This window comes from Mixophyes fleayi, chromosome 2 (genome assembly GCF_038048845.1).
Source record: "Mixophyes fleayi isolate aMixFle1 chromosome 2, aMixFle1.hap1, whole genome shotgun sequence".
Lineage (NCBI taxonomy): Eukaryota > Metazoa > Chordata > Amphibia > Anura > Limnodynastidae > Mixophyes > Mixophyes fleayi.
The window spans coordinates 356,642,164-356,664,642 of NC_134403.1; the positions used below are offsets into that span (position 1 = coordinate 356,642,164).

Below are 22,479 nucleotides of genomic sequence, written 5' to 3' on the forward strand. Positions count from 1 at the left end.
GGCAGAATTAAGTGAATAATTTAATTACTTTACTTTTGGCTACAAGTATATATTTTTGCATTAATTTCCATTAAAATATCACACTTTTTTTTTTTTTATTAGATATGTGCGCAGAAAATCTGATTTATTAAATTGTTTATAAAATAAAAGAACCCAAAAAAAGTCATTGGGATTTAACAGGCTTGAGGTCCTTTTTTGTAGGTTGTGAGCAGCGGGGTAAGAACCTCAGTCCATTGAAAGGGGTTGTTACATCCCCTCGCCTGTTTAACGTCTTTGGGGTCCCCCTTTCCAGAATAGACTGCCCCTTTATCATTTCCTTTGGAATATAAGAACTATGAACTATGAAAGGTAATCGATACACAAAGACATTGCGTTATTTATAGTGACTTGGCGATAAACAGTCCTGTAACCGCTTTTATAACCTTTTCACACCTGACGTCCTCTCGCCCCTGTGCTGAGCTGGTCACGTTCCCACATTAATATCAGTAATTTGTTTATGTGGTACCAAAGTACAAGAAGTTGTACCTTGTCTTCATCAGAAGATTTTGAATTTTCAGAAAATACCTTAATCTGTTTATACCTCCTGACATGGCAAAGACATTCTACCCAAAATAGCCAAAACAGAGTGTTCTCATTACTGAAATTGCAAGAAAAACTACCAAGTCATACTTTGTGGTTCTTTTGACATAAATCCACGTTTCCAATACAACTAAAAGCAGGATTCTACACACAGGATTTAATTGTAAAATCTGCACCTTTTTTTTTTTGCTAGTTTGCACTGTCTTTAATGAAATGCATACAACTTGAAGGAATTATATGGGTAGCCCAGAAAGACATGCCATTTTGAAAATTAGACAAGAGGAACTCCTTGGAGTTTATTGAAGTCAGGATGAGAGAGATCTGGGAATTACTGGACTTGTTAACACTTTCTGTATTGTAGAGTACTATTGTCTTTTTATCACCAGACAATAACTACTAATGGGCACATCATTGAAACTGTCCTCTTTCAAATGAGGGGTCGTTTCTTTGAGCCAGGTCGTGGGAGATCTGGGCATTACAGCAGCGTTCCCCTGTCCCTGGGCAGGGTAATGTTTTCTGCAGTGTACGGTGTTGTTGCCGAGTGGTCACACATGATCACCAGATGATTAACTTTTAAGGGACCACATCGTTTGAAAGAGAGGACCCCGGAGTCTGTAGTAACCAGAATGGGGGAGTCGGGCACTTTATTGCCTTCCTCTCATCCCATGGCTCTTCAGATTGTTTTCTTTAGTGTAGGGCTGACCACCGGCGCGCACAGTGATGTCATTAAACACCGGCATTATTACGTCATCATGTGCCTTCCTCAGCTCTCACTGGCAATACACATTCACCGTTCCTGATGTTCTTTTTAGATGTTTGACCACATGAGTGCTAAGGGCGACAGGGCACTTTAGAGGTATATGTAGAGAATGACTCGCACTCATCCTCACTAACTCTACATTAACCCCTTCAGTGCAAACATGTTTTGAACCATGATTGGTTATTAAAACAATAATATACCGCACACATTTTATTTGAGCATTTGTCTTATGTTTGATTTAGACCAGATAGGTGGTTTTATGTAGTTTCTTTGGTACCTTTGGCAAGAGTTGATCATAGTGTTATACACTCAGTGGTGACTTTATTAGGTCCACCTATATGTTAATGCAAATATCTAATCAGCCGATCATGGCAGCAACTGGGTGCATGAAAGCAGGCAGACATGGCCTAGAGGTTCAGTTGTTCAGACCAAACACCAGAATGGGGAAGATATGTGATCTAAGTGACTCTGACCGTGGAATGATTAGTTTTGCCAGACGGGCTAGTTTGAGTATCTCAGAAACTGCTGATCTTTTGGTATTTTGACGCACAGCGGTCTCTCGAGTTTACAGAGAATGGTGCACAAAACAAAAAACATCCAGTGTGCGACAATTTCATGGGTGAAAATGACTTGTTAATGAGAGAGATCGGAGGAGAATAGTCAGACGGAGTTACTGTCGCCTTCCTGTCAGCTTAAACCAAATAGCCATCCATTACACAGCACATCGAACGTTAACGTGGATGGGCTACAGCAGCAGAAGACCACACCAGGTTCCACTACTGTCAGCTAAGAACAGGAAACGGGGCACAGGCTCACCAATACCAGACAGTTGAAGATTGGAAAAATTGCTGGCTGGTCTGATGACTCTTTATTTCAGTCTAGTGGTGGTGTAATGGTGTGGGGAATGTTCTCTTGGCACACATTAGGCCCCTTAATACCAATTGAGTATTGTTTAAATGTCGCAGCCTACCTGAGTATTGGTGCTAACCATGTGCATCCATTTATAGCCATAGTCTACCCATCTTATAATGGCTACTTTCAGCAGGTAAACGCACCATGTCACACAGCACACCTCATCTCAAGAGGGTTCCAAGAACATGACAACGAGATCATTGTACTCTAGTGGCCTCCACAGTCTCCAGATCTCAGTCCAATACAAGCACCTTTGGGATGTGGGAGATCGGGAGGTTTGTGGCATAAATACACAGTCAACAAATCTGCAGCAACCGCGTGACGCTACCATGTCACCATGGACCAGGATGTCTAAGGAATGTTTCCTGCACCGTGTAGAATCCATGCCATGAAGAACTGTTATAAGGGCAAAAGTACACCCACCCAGTATTATAACGGTGTACCTAATAAAGTGGCCGCTGAATGTACACCAGTGGCGGATCCAGGGGGGGCGATCGCCCCCCCTAGCAGGGGCTTGCTGCCGGCGGCTGCACGCTGTGCAGGTCCGTTCGGCAGTGATAATGTGCTGCCCGGCTGCTCTGATTGTGTTTTAAACACATTAAGAGCAGCGGGACAGCACATTATCACTGCCGAACGGACCTGCACATACTGTGCAGCCGCCGGCAGCCTTAGAAGTTAGAAAGGGGCGGGGCTTAAATCCCCCCCCCCCCCCCCCTACATCACCCGGGGTAGGAAAAATTTCTAGATCCGCCCCTGATGTACACAGGATAGTTGGCTGCCCAGCATACATATTTCAGTGTAAAATAAAACAAAATGATTGTGTGGCATTGTGGAGGGGTGTAACGCTGGACAGGCGTGTTGGTCTGTGCGTGTCATGTAATTGATCTGCTACACAGACTGCAGTGTATCCAGATATATCGCCCTATGCCATAGTCACTGTGACTCTTTTTAATGTACTTTCTTTCTGCTGCTTTTCTTTGGCCTGATAAGGTGCTAGAAGTCCAGCACCAGCTAGGAAAGAGATTGGAGGTAATGACCATGTAACTACATCGGCCTGTCTGTGCTACATGAGCAGCTTGCTTTACATTCCCACTTCCTGCATAATTCATGTAGTCCGTAGTATTCTGTTGTCTTATGTTTAGCGTCTGCACCACCAAGTACGTGTTTCTGCACTACAAGCTAATGCTGCACTGGCCTCACTCGTTGCTCTGTAGTGCGCCCGCACTCGCTGCACTTTCTTCACTCACTGCTCTGGCGTGTCCTCGCACTCACTGCTCTGGCGTGTCCTCGCACTCACGGCTCTGGCGTGTCCTCGCACTCACTGCATTGGCGTGTCCTCGCACTCACTGCATTGGCGTGTCCTCGCACTCACTGCTCTGGCGTGTCCTCGCACTCACTGCATTGGCGTGTCCTCGCACTCACTACATTGGCGTGTCCTCGCACTCACTGCTCTGGCGCGCCCTCGCACTCACTGCTCTGGCGCGCCCTCGCACTCACTGCACTGGCGCGCCCTCGCACTCACTGCACTGGCGCGCCCTCGCACTCACTGCACTGGCGCGCCCTCGCACTCACTGCACTGGCGCGCCCTCGCACTCACTGCACTGGCGCGCCCTCGCACTCACTGCACTGGCGCGCCCTCGCACTCACTGCACTGGCGCGTCCTCGCACTCACTGCACTGGCGCGTCCTCGCACTCACTGCACTGGCGCGTCCTCGCACTCACTGCACTGGCGCGTCCTCGCACTCACTGCACTGGCGCGTCCTCGCACTCACTGCTCTGGCGCGTCCTCGCACTCACTGCTCTGGCGCGTCCTCTCACTCACTGCACTGGCGTGTCCTCTCACTCACTGCACTGGCGTGTCCTCTCACTCACTGCACTGGCGCGCCCTCGCACTCACTGCACTGGCGCGCCCTCGCACTCACTGCCCCGGCGCGCCCTCGCACTCACTGCCCCGGCGCGCCCTCGCACCCATTGTACTCACTCACTGGCGCGTGCCTCTGGTCATTATAAAATAAAACACAGACACATACTCAGTGCTGTCTTTCCCACTGTCTTGTCTGTCATTTTGTACCTGCGGTTGATTCTGTCTTTGCAATCTTTAGTGTCTTTTCTCTCTCTAATAAGGTGCAGGTGCTCCCCCCAGCCCCGGGGTATCTCGCAGAGATGCGGAAGGTAAATGGATTGTTGTGGTTGCATGAGTTACTAATGGGTAGCATGTGTCATGTCCACTAATAGAATTACACCTCACTAATGATAAACAAGGCATCATCATAACCACAGGGTTCATATTGGGGTTATTGCTGCTTTCAGTCTATGTCTAGATTAATTTACTGGTGAGACCATTTATATGGTTACAGGTATTAATATGTAGCTGTGTAACATGGTGATTATAGCTGCAGTATCACCTAACCCGAAAACCATTTGAGGTGGTGCAAGCGGGAGGACGAATCAGCAGTCTGGTCTGAGACGGAGAGCCCTGGGGCCCAGAGCAGCATCCAGCGCTCCATCAATAAACTGCACATAAATCCCTTTCTTGGCAGTCGCAGTAACGCTGCCCTCTTCAGGACGAAATAAGATCTACAGCCCCACATTATTAGCAAAAATTGCATGTTGTCCATTTTTTCTTACACGGTATATAGCTCTGCTATGTTAAGGGTGACGTAATATTACTATTATCATTTATTTGCATGGCATCACAACAACTTGGCAGCATTAAACTGTACATAAGACGTAATAGGTAAGGTGTAAAACAGACGATACACAGAAGCACAGATGGACAGGCTGATTGCTAATCCTGCATGCGCAATGTCTTGCCTGCTTCTTAACTCCAAAGTCATACGAGATTATTAAGTGTTCTGTAAATGTGCAATGACGCATTGATAAAATTAAGTAATTTTTGCATTTTCAAATGTTTGGTTTTTTTCAGTGCGCGGACAACCTCCTCCCCAGTTTGTACCTCCAGGGGCTGCACCCTGTGCGTCTGTGAGGCCGGTGAGCATCTTCTAGGGTTTTCCTCTGTCCTACAAGTACTGTATGTTTCTGGTTCAACTAGAGTCGGCCTTTTACTAAAAAATATATATAATTTATTTTGTAATTATGGAGACTAAATTAGACATTCGTGATTGAAATAATTATTTTATACCGTAATTACACTCTCAGAAATGTGTATTATTCTGATTGCCGTTTTTGTGAAGTTAAATAGCAACGGCTGCACTGTGTGTGTGTTGGTGGTGGAGGGGGGGGGGTTGTTTTGGCTTCCTCCAGATCACATGACTAGAATTTACGAAATGTTCAGCTTGGTTGATCTGTGTCTTATTTCAACCTTACAGACCAGTGGCAAACGCAGGATTTTTAAGGGGGCCCCCCCCAAAAAATGAGAGAGAGCGCAAGCTGCTGCGCATGCGCCTGCAGCTCCAATTTGGCGATTCTGAATTGGACAGCGGCAGTGCTGTATTGTACTAGAATACAGCACTGCCGCAGACGCTTCTTTGACAGCGCTGCGGCTGCTGTACAGTGCCGTTCGCGGAGGGGAGGGGTTTCTGGAGAACCAGAAACCCCCCCTGCGTGTGCCCCTGCAGACCATGTAAATTATAAATGATATATTACTAGAGTTTAGACTTTTCCTAGTGTATGGTCTATTAGGTCACAATAGGCTTTAAGGGACACTGCAATTATATGTAAATTGTGGATGTTACTTTACATATTATTTTGGTCTAATAAATTTAAGTGCTCACTTAGATTATATTTATATACATATATCCCCACACATATCCATCCTATCATCCAGATAATCACCATCCTCTGGGGCATGGGCATGATTAAAAAATGTATTTTATGTCAGCGTAATACAATGTCTCTATAAGAAATAATTCACAATGTAAATTGATTCAGAAACTTAAGTAAACTAATGAAAAACTTGGGGGCTGATTCATGATTGGACGTCAGTCCATTGGCGAGCTGTGTGTTGTGAGAAATAGCTCAGCGCATACTCCGAAACGGGCCGTACGCCCGTGAACACAATTGCACGCAACTCTGAACAAATAGCGTTTACCACTGGCTGCGACTTGAAGGGCAGAATGGGGGAGGGGTACTATTCATTTTATTATGACCCATTTGTAAATAATTTTATGATTCTTTTAATTGGGAAATCATACATTTAAAAAAAAATAAAGATGTCCCATTGTCATTTCCCCCCTAGACCATTCCTCCTCGTGCCGGAGTTATTAGTGTTCCCCAAAGCCAGAGTCGACCAATGCAGGCCAGGCCAACCACGGAGGCATCGGTGAGAGCAGCTGAGCCTGCCAAAGGTACGGTAGATCTTCTTGTCCTGGTATGTTAGCCATAGCCATGATCAAGGCTTCATTGTACATGCACGGTATCCCAGTCTTAATTAAGTGATGATTAGTTAACAGGGCAGCACAACTCTGTAGAAGAGTCTTATATCAAGCCCAAGGTTTGATGAGAACATTTTCCAGTCTCCAAACTTCTGTAGTATGTTTATTGTGCCAACAATGACTCGGGAATGAGATGTCACATTAAAGTGTTAACGTGTTGGTGTATTAACTTCTTTTTTTTTTCTAAATGTTTTTCAGTGTTTCCTTCTCTTCCCGAGCCCATGAAACCCCAACAAGCTGCCCCTTTGCAGCCCAGCCCAACCTCCCAGCCGCCCTGCCAAAAATTGCCAGAGCCTCTGTTGCCTACAGCATTGCATCCCGCTTCCCAGACTCCCCCTCTGCAAAGTCTAGATCCGCCCCCACAACCGCCTCCTCGCAGCCGCTCCTCTCAGAATCTGCCTTGGGAACAAGTTGCTGATCAGCAGGTAAGGTCTTGGCTGGTTGGGTGGGTGACCACACAGTTAAACTCTTTATCAGAGTTACCAAGAATGGCTTCCTGTGGAATTCTGTGTAATTGTGTTTAGCCTTTAATGTTCCTCTGCAGACTTCAAATGAAATGATTATCTGCCATTAATCTTTATTAAGTTCTGCAGCTGGTGGTCTGAAACCACTAGCAACACAAATTGAACAATGGTTTGCTAATTGGTTAATAATACATAACCTTATTCTGAGTTATCCCCAGAGACCTGTTATTAAGGGAAACTATATCCTTTCTGTAAATGGTTTTATGCTCGGCTAAACCGTATTCACAGTGTTTTCTGTGCAGAGAATCTGATTCCTCTCTTTATCATTTACCAATCATTAATAATATAAATATGATCATATTTCATATTAGTTGCACTGTTTACAGCAAACATGCGTAACATTAGGTTACATTAAACAACTATAGATGTACAGTATGTATTGCTCCTGCCTTCTGTAGAGAATGTTAGTGGGTTGAATCCCTATGAAACGGACAATGGGTTATATTTACTAAACTGCGGGTTTCAAGAAGTGGAGATGTTGCCTATAGCAACCAATCAGATTCTAGCTGTCATTTATTTAGTGCATTCTACAAAATGACAGCTAGAATCTCCACTTTTTCAAACCTGTAGATTAGTAAATATACCCCAATGACTCCAGCATGTCACACTGTAGGCAAAATAATATATAATAATATGATTCAAAAAAAATCTTGGCTCTGTATTATGTAATTTACCAAGTAGTGACTTCATTGTAAGTCACTGTGCAGTGTCCTCTGCCAAAAAATCTTGGCTCTGTATTATGTAATTTACCAAGTAGTGACTTCATTGTAAGTCACTGTGCAGTGTCCTCTGCCTCTGTAACAAGTAGAGAACGGTATGACTGCAAGTGAAAGTAGAATGCAATGCAACAAGGGCTTGATACGAGATAGTTGGTGGGAATGCCTGCTGGAAACATTGCTCACTACACACAGATATCTAGGTACACTATTATACACCCTGTCCTCTAGGGAGAATCCTACATATAGGCAAACCGAGGTTTTTTTTCTAGTGCCTGGAAACCCCCCTCCAAGCCTGGGGCACTCTATAATTGAGGTGGCTGGACCTTGCCCCCGCTTCACACGGCTCTGCTGGAAAAGAGGGAGCTGTGTGCACCTAACAGTAGTGCACGCAGCATTGCCCATGTATATTATGGGGATAGGAAGAGTTGGAGAGCAGCCAAGCACTGTCTAAAATTATAGCCACGCCCCCATGTATGCTGGTCACGCCAACTGGCGGCGTGGTGTGGAAACCCCCTTCTACAAATCCTGCGTTTGCCCCTGATACATTATGTCTGATCAATATATGACATGCTCTGGAATGATTTAATACATTATTCAAATGAAAATTGGTTGTATTTCTAGATTACAAGTTAATTTAATTAGATATTTGTGGAAGTGTCTCTGGGGATTCTCTGAGCTTTGATAAACGGGTTTTATTGAATAGTCCTTTTCACACATTTGAGATCCAACTCCTCTTATTTCCTGTAGTCACACTGGAGGCTCCTTGATGGCTCCACATTAAGTACTGAGGGATATACTCACTATAGGCCTCTGATCTAAAGATTTAAAGTAGTCGTGACTATTACACAGTGGAATATTCATGAGTGCAACCAATCAACTCGAAGCTAGTGACATCACATGTCACTATGGTCACTAGTTCATAGCGAATTGATTGGCTGAGTATTGGTTCAAACCAAAAATGGCCTTTGGCGCTGTGTGTAGGTGAGGGGTTCACGTCGCGGGAGAACGCTATCCAAAAAGTACAAAGTGTGTTTTGGTGGCGGTCTGTATGTTGAGTAATAATTACTTACAAGAGGAGGGGCTTTCTGATCTTGGGGGTCACATGATGTCTCAGTTGGTCTTATACCAGTGTTGGCTAACCTGTGACACTCCAGGTGTTTGTGAAACTACAAGTCCCAGCATGCCTTGCCACTATATAGCACTTTATTGCTGGAAGGGTATGCTGGGACTTGTAGTTTCACAATGCCTGGAGTGTCACAGGTTAGCCAACACTATCTTATATAGTCTTGTGCCCCTATAATATATATACATAATGTTATATAGTACAGAGCAGCTTCTCTTATAGGAAGATATCCTGCAGTAGTCATCACGTCCCAGGATCTGTTTCTCTCTGTAATCTGCTATGGCGAAATGTAACTGAGAAGGATTATGGTTCTGACTTATTTATGGTTACTGCTTGTTTGGATCGGCCCACTGTGTATCTCTCTTCTAATTTCTTTTTTTTTTTTTCTTTAATATCTGTCTCTTTATTACTAGCAGGAGGAACCCTCAGGGTAACAGGTACCTGAATAATTAATAATTTAACCATATTGTCTGTATTCCACCTCAAATTGTTCCATTAGTTGAATGACGCCCTTAGATCCACATCTCTCATGTAGCTGATGATTGTGACATGTATTAATCAGATAACCGTCATTACCTCTGCATTCTGCCGTCATGATAAAGGGGACAGCGTCATCTGTCACTGCAGAACAGGATGTGACATGTCCACTCTAAAACCAAATGCCACTTGGCAGCTATGCCAGGAACAAGGCTGTCCAGTTTAAATTTGATTATTTTAAAAACGTGATCCTAGCCTGTACAGTGTTATGATTTAATGGTGCCTGTATGTGCTGTAGTATCCGTGGCAGTATTAAATCGTAGTAACTATGAACAAGCTGGTTCAGCATGTAAATCATTGTATAGAATACCAGTGGCAAACAGATCATTGGACTGGAGACCCCCCTGGGACATTGAGTTCTTAGGAAACTGTATCCTTTATCATGACACAATGCGTGCAATATTGTATTAACTTTTACTGCTGCAGAACTTATAAATATCTAACCAGCCGTTGCAGATTCCCAGCCTTTCACCAGGCCTATCGTGTTAGGAATCGTCACAAATGGCCGACGTCTCGTCAACATCAGTTTACAGTGTTGGTCGCAGATCGGCCGATGTACATAGAAACACCTTTTTAACCATCGATCGTCTTCATCTTCATGTTTTCAACAAAAACGTGTTTTGTCAAAAAATCCTATTCATGATATTTGCAGCACAAGTATTTTCTTACTGGGGCGATGCTGAATTAAAATGTTGGTTGCCCCTTGATGACATATTTTCATTTAACCTTGACTAGGTGTGGTAAGGAGATAAGTTGGGTAAGGCTTGTGTCTGAAAGAAAGGTCCTTTATTTAGCCTCATTAGCATGTATTGTTCATAAGTTGGTAGGGCGTACTGGGACTTGTTGTTCCACATCTGCTGGAGAACCACAGGCCGTTTTATCGTGGGTCAGATCAGCTATCTACTGATTTGGTTCTCAAACAGCCAAAGCTGCCGACTTTCTAGTGATAATAATGTCAGGTATTACTGTATGTAATGCGCTACGGAATATGTTGGCGCTATATAAATAAATGATGATGATGATGTCACAGCATTATAGAATGACGTGTTTCTATCCAGGCAATTGTAACGCTGTGATGGGACAAATCTATCCACTGTCAGCGTCACTACAGGTATTTGAGAATGCCACGCTTTTCTGGCTGGATAAGTGCAGTGTTACACGTATGTTACATATATGTCCCGCTAGCCTTAGTGGGTCTCTTAGAATTAGGTCCATGCACTACTTCAGCCAATAAGGGTTTTGAGTTTTGGTTGCAAACAATACATGCAGTGTTTTGGGGTACAACATACCCGTCTGAGTTGTTATGATGTATCCACTGAAATACTACGTTGTTTGGTATTACCCCTCTTTTTGGCTTACAGTGCAGGAAGTGACAGGAGTGCTGGTCTTGAGAACATATGGAAACACTAGTAATCGTACACGTTGTTCTTTGATTGGTCGAAAACTTGTCCTGTTGTATATGAGGCAGGTTGGAGAAGCATTAAGCACATACACTATCAGACCAATGACATTGCTTACATAATCTTATTCTTACAAATATGCTTTGAATTCAGCAGCATATTATCCTACAATAGACCATCGAGAAATCCATTAGAAGTAATGTAAAGAATAATATATATATAAAAAATTTTGTTTACACTTTTCTTCGGTATCTGAACAGCTCAGTTTATGCAGAAAATCCCAAGTTGCCCCCCTGTGTGTTGTAATATTTTTGTCCAACCCATATCCCTAGTCGATATATAAACCCATTTAGTGGTTTAAGAATGTGATGATAATTTGGGCCTCGGTGCATTTGTAGCTTAATCTTCCAGCTACCTCCAGTTTTTTAAATATTCAAGCAAAGTCCATCTACCCTGTATATAATAATGATTTGGTTACACTCTCTAGCAGAGTGTATCTAACATTCTCATGCTGGGTTTTCACTCCTCTGCATATGGCTTTGGATCGAATGTCGTGCCTGCCAATAAGCTGAGCAAAACAGATCCAATCCTTATCAAGCGTGTTAAAAAACACTGAGAAGTTGACTACTTCCGACCTCTTCTGCGCTAACGAAGGGATCAGAGCTGCAGGATCGGCCTGAGTTTGACCACCGTTAAATGTTGAACTAATTCTTTTATAAGAGCTAAAAAGAGTCTAGAAATAACTTTTTTGTTTTTTATCCTGTTGTCCAAAATATGAAAAACAGCAAAGACAATAAAACTAAAAATATATATTTTTTTTTTCCACATGAAACTTTCTTAAACAGGACCCGTCCCCTCCATACAGTGTAGATAACTATGTTGTGGTCTGATCACAGAGGGTGACAGGTCAACAATTGTACAGTATATTGTTGCTGGCAGCATTGCCATTATTGCTTTTATTATTTTTATTTTACGTTTTGTTTTTTATATTTTATTATATTTATTATTCACTTTAAGACTGGCACTAAGATCTGGATAAGACGAGAACCCAAAGCTGCAGCGGTAAAAGTCTGTGGCCTGTTACTTTCTATGGGAAAGTCACTTCTTTTGTCCGATAGACCACCCAGAGTCTATTGAATTTCCATCCCAATTATTGCATGAATATTGCATGAGGCAAAGAAAAATCAAAACCCAAATACATTTGTGTAGATGGATCTGTCTCTTTATGAGAGCAGTGAATGGTTTATCTTAGCAGAGAAAGCCGTTTAATTCTTTTCTTTATGACATTCCATCTTGCTCATTTTACTTTTGGAATTAGATGAAACACATTGGAACGTTTTATTCTTCCTGATCTCAATGCTGCTGGTTTTTATGTTTTCTTGTATTATTATTTCTTGCAGAATCCAGTTAATGGAGTCAGTGGCTTTAAAAGTCATTTTGACAGTGATCCTTTTGTGGACTTTTCATTTGATCATCCTCCCATCTTAAAGCTGCCGACGACCATGCACATATCCTCATCATCCAACCAAAAGGAGCCAATTCTCTTGCCTTCTGCAGTACAAAATAACCTTCATCCCTTGAGTAATAAGACTTGCATGTCTACACTGCCTCCGGTCCCAGCCCGTACTGGGTCTCAAGACACAATGCGGATATCGCCCAATCCGTTTCTGAACAGGGCAAACACCTTCACGGCAAACCCATTCACTGAAAAATCGGCAAATGCAGGAAACGTATTTAATACACCAAACTCCTCACTAAGTGCTCCAACATCGATGTCGACTGGTCTATTTGATCAATCTCATACCATTGGCCAACAGAGCCGGCCAATGTTTACGGTGGGTCCAGCTGAAAAAAGTCTTTCTTTACCGCACAATTTTTCCACAATGCCAGAACCTAACTCAAAAGGTTGGGTGACGTTCGACGAAGACAGCTTTGCCGCTAAAATGAACAGTTCGCCCAACGATGAGTCGGAGCAGGCCGGATTTGACAGCAACTGGAACACTGTCCCAGCTGGTTCTTCTTTTACCCTGTCATTGAGGAAACCACCACCCCCTCCCCGTGTCCCATCAAGGACAAAACATGAACCACTCTCCGCCAAGCAGTCAACTTACTCGTCATCAAGTCTAGAATTTACCGATCGGTAACGTGGACTTTCCGTTGACTTTCTCTAGTGTGCAATAAGTTTAGTTGATTTGTGAAGTACATGGCTACTTAATGTAAGCTTGCACATAACCACTTATTTAATGTATCTCATAATTACATTTTTGTGTATATCTGGGCAATATTTCAAATGTGACTTTTTCTGTGCTTGAGCTTACTGTAAATTTATGTGCGATATGGGAAACCATTTAAATTCTGGAGGAATATATAGGATGTGTTTTTTTTTTTTCCCCTTTAAAAATGAAACTGCTGTTATATATTTGTTTTCAGAAGACCTGTTTACGCAGTAGCAATTAAACCACTTTATATGATAGGTAAAAGGGTAAGACAGGCAATAGCGCAAATCCATTTCTTTTTATCCGATGACTTGAAAAGAAACCAAATATTAATATGCAGGGGTATATTGTACATTCGTTTGGATGGTTACTGATGTAGGCTTGACCTGTCAAACATAACGGGAGGAAGTAAAAACAGCAACTCTGGCCTACTGGCTGTTGTGGAACTACAGGTCCCAGCTTGTCCTGGTAACCTCTAGCATGCTGGGACCTGTAGTTCCACAACAGGTGGAGAGACTTAGGTTGCCTACCTCGACATAAATCCTGAAAAAAAATATATATCTTAGCCAACCACATATGTAGTTTCCGTTACAGATCATCAGGAATTACACACGTTTTCAGCGGCTTGTAAACGTCAGACTGAATGTTATATTATAGGTTATATTTCGAAAGCCGGTGTAAAGGTTGTGAAATCAGTAGCAGCCAATCGGCTTATGTCATTTTTATAGTGCAGTTTAGAAGATGAAAGCAAACATCTGATTGGTTACTGTGGACAACACCACCTTCTTCCTTTGCGCCAACTGTTCCTAATGTGTTTTAATGAACTGGGGCTTATGTAATAACCTGGTGTATTGTGCACAAATGTATTATAACCTATAATTACCAATTTATATATGTTGCTGTATTCTAAACTGCGCTAGTGAAATGACAGCTTGGTTAGTTGCTATGGGTTACAGTACAGCAGCTTTGCACCACTTTCGTCTCCAGTGTGCCAGATTTCATTGGTCCGGTATATAAGAAATAACCTTTTTGTTCGGCTGGTTCTGGCTTCTTGACCTAGCTACCTCTTACCAGGCAGCCATGTACTGAGTCATAGGGCGATATCACATTTATATGCACAGTGCACAGGGCTCATGTATAATAACTGGACCTGGGTGGGAGCTGCTTTATCCATAAACACTGTTGGTAGATCTCAAATAACCGGCACAATACGTGATATTGGGCATTATGCTGGGGTTTGACATTTTTACAGAAAAGTGCAATAGTGGATTATTACAGCTACCTGAAGACTGGTTTCGGAGCTGGTGGCGGGTGTTAGGAGTTGTAGTTCTACAGTAGTTGGAGACTTCCTGGTCATCTGTAGACGTAAATCTCCATAAGTCAGAATGAGTCCCCTACTGGTTGAGTGGAATGACCTACAGGAAAAGTTATCCTCACTGAACACACATTTGCGATTTAACCTTCAACCAAATGTTGTATCGTTTCTTTAACCGTGTGTGCTGTGTTGAAACTTGTTGCACAACATTTCAGTTTATGTATTGTTATAGTTAAAAGATAATTGTTATTTTTTTTGGAGGGATGGGGGTTTAATGTGCAAAATGTTTCCAATATAATCACAATCTTATATGTAACCGTTGGTTACATACATTTCAGGCAGTGTATCTAACTAGTACGTTTTGGATAAAGTACTCGTCTTTATTGGACCAGGTATATTCAATTTTCTGCTAGACCTTGAAGGGGCTAGAGCGAAAAGCCAGATGGCGACCCAATGTTGTGGGCCAGAACTAGGCAGAGGATCAAAATTGGCTACAGGTAGTTGGATACACTGTGCTATAGAGTGTACCTTACAAAACTAACCACAGGATAGGGGTTATACACGCACACTAGAACTTTTGGGTCTATACATGCACATTTAAACCACACGCGTAAAACGTCTAAGGGGTATATTTACTAAACTGCAGGTTTGAAAAAGTGAAGATGTTGCCTATAGCAACCAATCAGATTTTAGCTGTCATTTTGTAGAATGCACTAAATAAATGACAGCTAGAATCTGATTGGTTGCTATAGGCAACATCTCCACTTTTTTTAAACCCGCAGTTTAGTAAATCTAGCCCTAAGTATACAGAAGTTACGTCAAGTACATTAACTGTGATTTTGTCCATCTACAGCAAACAAACTGCAGTTCTCATAACTGGAACAAGAGTGATTTTAACATCACAATCGAAAACTTTATAATTTCATATATTATTGGGTTAAAATGGTTTATTGTCCTCTTAGATTGTTTCCAATATTCTGCAAAACACCTTCTTACAGGATACCTGCTGATCGTTTTATATTTAGCTGCTGTATTTGTTGAGGCGACATATTTACCCTGTGAAATCACCAATATTATATACATATTAATATGTCCCAGGGTTTGCGCGCTGTATGTGACAGGATGCAGCCGTCATTTGTACATTGCACTTTAATTATCTCGTTACATTTCCAAATATTCACTGAATTTTTAGTATAATTCTAGTTCCAGGAGTCGCCCTGTGCCTCCAATATGTCAATTTTATATCGTATTTCACTACTCGCTGTGGAAAAAATCTGCATTTCCAGTTTTAAGCCGTTAAAAATGCACAAGTGGCCAGCACATCGTGGAAGCAGCCATTTTGTGGGCTGAGGAGAATGAAGCCTATCCTTTCACTAGGAACTAGGTAGGCTGCACTCTCCTGAATGTTGAATCGGCTCACAAAATGGCTGCCTCCGCTGTGTGTCAGCAACATGTACACTTAAGGTGTAAAGTCAGTTTTTTATGGGTACCAGTGACACTACTATACATTGCTAAATATATTGTGTATCCTAAAATAACCGTAATTCATATTGGTACACTGTACTGTTTTTTGGTCCAAATTGTGTTGTAGGTAGCGTAGAATTCTAAATGCCATTTATAGATATTTACAGGTATGAATGCTTAATATATTCTGATATATGCCGATTAGTTGAACAGTATTTATGTAGTTTTAAGGACATGGGGTGCTTACATACATTCCTGCTCAAATCTCCATTATAGACCAGTGCAAATATAAAATGGATCTAGGAACATTTTCAGGATTATATATCCGACTTTATCATCGAGAGGCTACCGGTCTGCATATCATTCAGCTAACAGCGGAATGCGATCACCTTTCTATATTCCAAACACGTACAGCTGAATAGACCTTTTTAGAACATGCTCGGGGTATAATGTCTTGTACGTAACTCAGAGGAAGTAGTTTAATAACCTTCGTATAGCATGAAATAGACCTTTTAATATATTGAACCAGTTACTAGATTTTTAAGTGGTATAAAAATTAAAAAAAATGCTATATTACAAATAAAGGTAAGAGGGATGTAGTGCATTTTTTTTTATTCTGCTGTTTTATTGTACAGTTTATAGAAAAGTGTTTATTAAAACCTGGGCGGACTGCATAGAGAGCGGTGTCTGTATATGGGAATATATTTTCTGTTTTTTGCAGCTATGGTTAGTATATAAGTACTTTTTAAGTACTTATTTAATTATTTAAAACATTGTTGTTGTGAAAATGGCCTTCTATGTTTGTATCACCTGACCTCTCTCTGAAACTGTGGAAATGGTCTGCTTATACATAGATACTCCGTTTGTTTGAGGGCTGCAATAAGCCTTGAGCTGATTGGCTGGGCATCTGTGGTGGTTGTACTTACAGGAAAGTTATCAAAATATCTTATGCTTCATTTTACACAATGTAAATAAACAAATTAATGGTTCATATTACACTATTAACAGTATTTTGAATTTGTTTTCAATAAGCAACAGTAGCTGTATTACAATGTACCTGACGCCTACACAGAGGAGGCAGCCATTTTGTGTGAGGAACCATTATTCCTAAGTGCAGCCTATCAAATCGCTAGAAACATAAGTTCTCTCAGAAGTTATTAGTAAATGGTCAGTTTGCATGAGTATTGGTTTAGATCACAAAATGGCCGACTCCACTTTTTTTTGTGTGTATAGAGCAGTGATGGCTAACCTGTGGCACGCCAGGTGTTATGAAACTAAAGCCCCAGCATGCTTTGCCAGAAGATAACTAGCTGATAGCTGGCAAAGCATGCTGGGGCTTGTAGTTTCACAACACCTGGAGTGTCACAGGGTAGCCATCACTGCTATAGAGCAAGTCTGGCCAACCTGAGGCTCTCCAGGTGTTGAGACTACAAGCCCCAGCATGCTCTGCCAGCAGATATCCAGTAAATAGCTGGCAAGGCATGCTGGGAATTGTAGTTTCTCAAACATTGAGAGCCACAGGTATAATTGATGGCTGTCTAACGCTGCACTTCTCGTTACAGGATCCTGTACAAAGTATTCCTCAACTTACTTATCAATATACATCTAACTGGTCCATACCTTACTCTTTCTCTACTACAATAGAAAACTATCTGAAAGCTGTGGCATATGTGATTACATGTAACTCTTATGTTGCTTCTGGAGTATGTATATGAGATTATATACAGAACAGACCTGCAGTATTCCCTGTGCACTGTCCTGTGAAATATGTGGCGTGATGTTGAAATAAAAAATAAATATATAAGTAACTGGAATGCTTGAAATGAATCATTTGCAGAATATTTCACTTGTATGCTCAGTACAGTATACACATGTTTAATCATGGCACATTTACCCTATGGGTACTTTCCTCATGGCGTTGTCCCTCGATGCTGACCTCCACATGTGAATATCCAGATTTTCTTGTTACTGAATGATGGGCTTTATCTTTCTTGTGACTCGTTTGCAAAATCTGGCCACGTACGTACACACACACACACACACACTTCTGTATGTGTTTCTCTGTAGTATATTCCTATAAAATGGATCCACCCACTGTCCAAACAGATCTTTTATAACGGGTCAGTCACAAAGGAGTGGTTATTTCACATACACATTACAGCTTCCAGCTCGGTCCTAGTACCAGAGGACGCCCCCACCCCCTTAATGTGTTGTATCCAGCTTGGTGTTATTACAGCTAGCTCCGGGCGTGTACTTCCAGGTACAGGACTATAATATTGTGCTATTACAGTGGTGCGTATTCATCTGAAAGCCCAATCTCTTATTATTATTTACCTTCATTTATGGGGCACAGCACCATACAGAGTACAAACAAGACAGTACATGGTATCACAGTATTTATTATTATTAGTATTTTTTTTATAGGGCGCCACTAGGTATCCATAGCGCCGTACACGGACAGACAGAAACACGGTCCAGGGTGAGACAGCACGGAACAGTTAACAAAAAGCACAGTTACTCGGAAGCTCAAAGTACAGCTAGATGAAAGGTGAGAGGCCCCAGGGGGTAGAGAGAGAGGGGTAGAAGGGCCTCACGGAAGAGACAAGGAGCCGGAGAGCAGAGTTAAGGTGGTGAACAGGAGGAGAGGAGGCACTGCTCAAAGGAACGTACAATCTAAGGGGAGGGTAGGACGGACAGAGACGCAAGGGTAGGAGGAGGAAAGGGGGAGAGCGGAGGCAAGGACGGATAGGGGGGAGAGGAGAGCGACGAGGAGGGAGGTAGGTGGGAGGGCAGTTAAGTGGGGGACTGGAAGGCTATAAGGAAGAGGTGGGTTTTTAAGGCCCGTTTGAAGCTGGACAAGTTGGGTGAAGTTCTGATGGAGCGGGGAAGCTGGTTCCAGTGGAGGGGGGCAGAACGGGAGAAGTCTTGGATGCGAGCATGGGAGGAGGTGACCAGGGGGGAAGAGAGGCGTCGGTCATTGGCCGAACGCAGAGAGCGGGATGGAGCATGAATGGAGATGAAGCTGGAGATATAGGGAGCAGTGGAGTTGGAGAGGGCCTTGAAGGTAAGTGTAAGGAGCTTGAATACGATTCTGTAGGGGAAGGGGAGCCAGTGAAGGGATTGGTAGAGAGGGGAGACAGAGGAGGAGCGGCGAGAGAGGAAAATGAGCCGAGCGGCAGCATTGAGTACGGAGCGAGGTGAGAGCGGGGGAGGCCAGTAAGGAGGAGGTTGCAGTAGTCTAAGCGGGAGATAATAATAGAGTGGACAAGAGCTTTAGTGGCATCTTGGGACCACTCAATATACAAATAATACTAGAACTCTCAACACAGCTACTGATAGCCAGGATGGGTAATGGGGTGCAAGGGGGTATATTCAGCGCAGGCTGAAACCTGTGCCCATTAGTGTGAGTGCAACTAATACCACTTTCGTACTGCCGCCCCTGCAATATCCCGGGTTTTTGCAGGGGCTCGGAGTGTCCCAGCTCAGAAACACCATTCATACTGCACCTCGGACCCGGGAATTTCCCGGGTGGACCCCATTCATACTGCACGAGTCTGTGCCCTGGCAATTTGTGGGAGTCATCACCAGAGCTTTTTTCATTGGCTGAAAGCTGGAATATAAAAAAAAAAAAATCTCTCTCTCCCCTCCCCTATGGCAACCCGGCTTGCACCGTTCATAGTGCAGGCAACCCGGGTCCGACCCGGGAATTACCCTTCGATAAATCCCGGGTTTTTAGACCCGGGATTTTTCACTTGTACCATTCATACTGCACCAAGACCCGGGTCGTTTGAGCTTGCCCCGGCAAAAACCCGGGATTTTGGTGCAGTATGAATGGGGTATTACAGGTTTAGAGCCACTGAAAGGTGCAAAGACAATGGAGGAGTCAACCAGGCAGAGAGCCTGAGGAGGAGGTGCGCAGTGTTCTGGTGAGCAGGGATTATAGGTAATGAGAACAGGAGGAAAGAGCACATAAGCTTACAATCTAAAGCGAAAGGAGCAGACAAATGGCTGATACATGGCGTTGAGCCAATGTAAGGGGATCTGAGGGCAAGAAACGAGTGGGAGAGATTAGGGAGGAAAGCGGGTGAGGTTTACTACATGGTGAAATGGTTAAGTGGAGGACTTGTAGGCTTTTATGAACAGGTGGGTTTTCAATGACCGTTTGAAGCCATACAGGCTAAGGCAGTGGTTCCCAAACTTTTGCAGTTCGCGGCACCCTTAGAGTCTCTAAATTTTTTCAAGGCACCCCTCCAAAATAATTACTGAGCAGTCCTGTTTTAGAGGTAGTTGGGTCAAAAAGTTGTAATAAGTATTTAGGTCACGACAGAAATACTTATTTAGTTGAATGCAAAAATGCCCCCTCTGCATCCAGAGACACTGCCCCCTCTGCATCCAGGCACACTGCCCCCTCTGCAACCAGGCACACTGCCCTCTCTCATGTTGCCCCCTCTGTTACGCTGCCCCCTCCTCTGCCCTCTGTTACGCTGGCCCCCTCCTCTGCCCTCTGTCACGCTGGCCCCCTCCTCTGCCCTCTGTCACGCTGGCCCCCTCCTCTGCCATCTCTCACACTGTCCCCCTCCTCTGTCTTCCTCCTCTGCCATATGTCCCCCTCCTCTGCCCTCTGTCCCCCTCCTCTGCCCTCTGTCCCCCTCCTCTGCCCTCTGTCCCCCTCCTCCTCTGCCATCTGTCCCCCTCCTCCTCTGCCATCTGTCCCCCTCCTCCTCTGCCATCTGTCCCCCTCCTCCTCTGCCATCTGTCCCCCTCCTCCTCTGCCATCTGTCCCCCTCCTCCTCTGCCATCTGTCCCCCTCTTCCTCTGCCATCTGTCCTCCTCCTCTGCTCTCTGTCCCCCTCCTCTGCCCTCCTACTCTGCCCTCTGTCCCCCTCCTCTGTTCTCCTGGTCTGCCCTCTGTCCCCCTCCTCTGCTCTCTGTCCTCCTGGTCTGCCCTCTGTCCCCCTCCTCTGCTCTCTGTCCTCCTGGTCTGCCATCTGTCCTCCTCCGCTCTCTGTCCTCCTCCTCTGCCCTTTGTCCTCCTCCTCTGCCCTCTGTCCTCCTCCTCTGCCCTCTGTCCTCCTCCTCTGCTCTCTGTCCTCCTGGTCTGCCCTCTGTCCCCCTCCTCCTCTGCCCTCCTCCTTTGCCATCTGTCCTCCTCCTCCTCTGCCCTCGGTCTGCTCTCTGTCCCCCTCCTCCTCTGCCATCTGTCCTCCTGGTCTGCCCTCTGTCCCCCTCCTCCTCTGCCATCTGTCCTCCTGGTCTGCCCTCTGTCCCCCTCCTCTGCCCTCCTTCTTTGCCATCTGTCCTCCTCTGCCCTCGGTCTGCCCTCTGTCCCCCTCCTCCTCTGCCATCTGTCCTCCTGGTCTGCCCTCTGTCCCCCTCCTCCTCTGCCATCTGTCCTCCTGGTCTGCCCTCTGTCCCCCTCCTCCTCTGCCATCTGTCCACCTGGTCTGCCCTCTGTCCCCCTCCTCCTCTGCCATCTGTCCTCCTGGTCTGCCCTCTGTCCCCCTCCTCCTCTGCCATCTGTCCTCCTGGTCTGCCCTCTGTCCCCCTCCTCCTCTGCCATCTGTCCTCCTGGTCTGCCCTCTGTCCCCCTCCTCCTCTGCCATCTGTCCTCCTGGTCTGCCCTCTGTCCCCCTCCTCCTCTGCCATCTGTCCTCCTGGTCTGCCCTCTGTCCCCCTCCTCCTCTGCCATCTGTCCTCCTGGTCTGCCCTCTGTCCCCCTCCTCCTCTGCCATCTGTCCTCCTGGTCTGCCCTTTGTCCCCCTCCTCCTCTGCTATCTGTTCTCCTGGTCTGCCCTCTGTCCCCCTTCTCCTCTGCCCTCTGTCCTCCTTCTTTGCCATCTGTCCTCCTCCTCTGCCCTCGGTCTGCCCTCTGTCCCCCTCCTCCTCTGCCCTCGGTCTGCCCTCTGTCCCCCTCCTCCTCTGCCCTCTGTCCTCCCTCTTTGCCATCTGTCCTCCTCCTCCTCTGTCCCCCTCCTCCTCTGCCATCTGTCCTCTTGGTCTGCCCTCTGTCCCCCTCCTCCTCTGCCATCTGTCCTCTTGGTCTGCCCTCTGTCCCCCTCCTCCTCTGCCATCTGTCCTCCTGGTCTGCCCTTTGTCCCCCTCCTCCTCTGCGATCTGTCCTCCTGGTCTGCCCTCTGTCCCCCTTCTCCTCTGCCCTCTGTCCTCCTTCTTTGCCATCTGTCCTCCTCCTCTGCCCTCGGTCTGCCCTCTGTCCCCCTCCTCCTCTGCCCTCGGTCTGCCCTCTGTCCCCCTCCTCCTCTGCCATCTGTCCTCCTGGTCTGCCCTTTGTCCCCCTCCTCCTCTGCCATCTGTCCTCCTGGTCTGCCCTCTGTCCACCTTCTCCTCTGCCCTCTGTCCTCCTTCTTTGCCATCTGTCCTCCTCCTCCTCTGCCTTCGGTCTGCCCTCTGTCCCCCTCCTCCTCTGCCCTCTGTCCTCCCTCTTTGCCATCTGTCCTCCTCCTCTGCGGATTGGTAAGTTTCTGTTTTCTTTCTTTTTTTTTGGGCTGGCCCACGGCACCCCAGTGACAGCGCCGCGG

General features: G+C 44.9%; 1 protein-coding gene across 10 annotated transcripts in view; it reads left to right on the forward strand.

The window, feature by feature from the left end:
* SYNJ1 (synaptojanin 1) overlaps window positions 1-13,316 on the forward strand; it is a 69,671-nt gene extending 56,355 nt beyond the window's left edge. For 3 of the 10 annotated variants that reach the window (XM_075197167.1, XM_075197171.1, XM_075197169.1), the window contains 6 exons: window positions 3,242-3,280; window positions 4,376-4,423; window positions 5,178-5,242; window positions 6,450-6,558; window positions 6,844-7,070; window positions 12,349-13,316. In XM_075197167.1, coding sequence (XP_075053268.1) covers window positions 3,242-3,280; window positions 4,376-4,423; window positions 5,178-5,242; window positions 6,450-6,558; window positions 6,844-7,070; window positions 12,349-13,092 — 1,232 coding nt within the window. In that variant the 3' untranslated portion in view covers window positions 13,093-13,316. Of the gene's footprint in view, window positions 1-3,241; window positions 3,281-4,375; window positions 4,424-5,177; window positions 5,243-6,449; window positions 6,559-6,843; window positions 7,071-9,424; window positions 9,449-12,348 lie in introns of all 10 variants that reach the window. The other 7 variants (XM_075197168.1, XM_075197170.1, XM_075197175.1 and 4 more) reach the window with 6 other exon arrangements.
* Window positions 13,317-22,479: the final 9,163 nt, after the last annotated feature.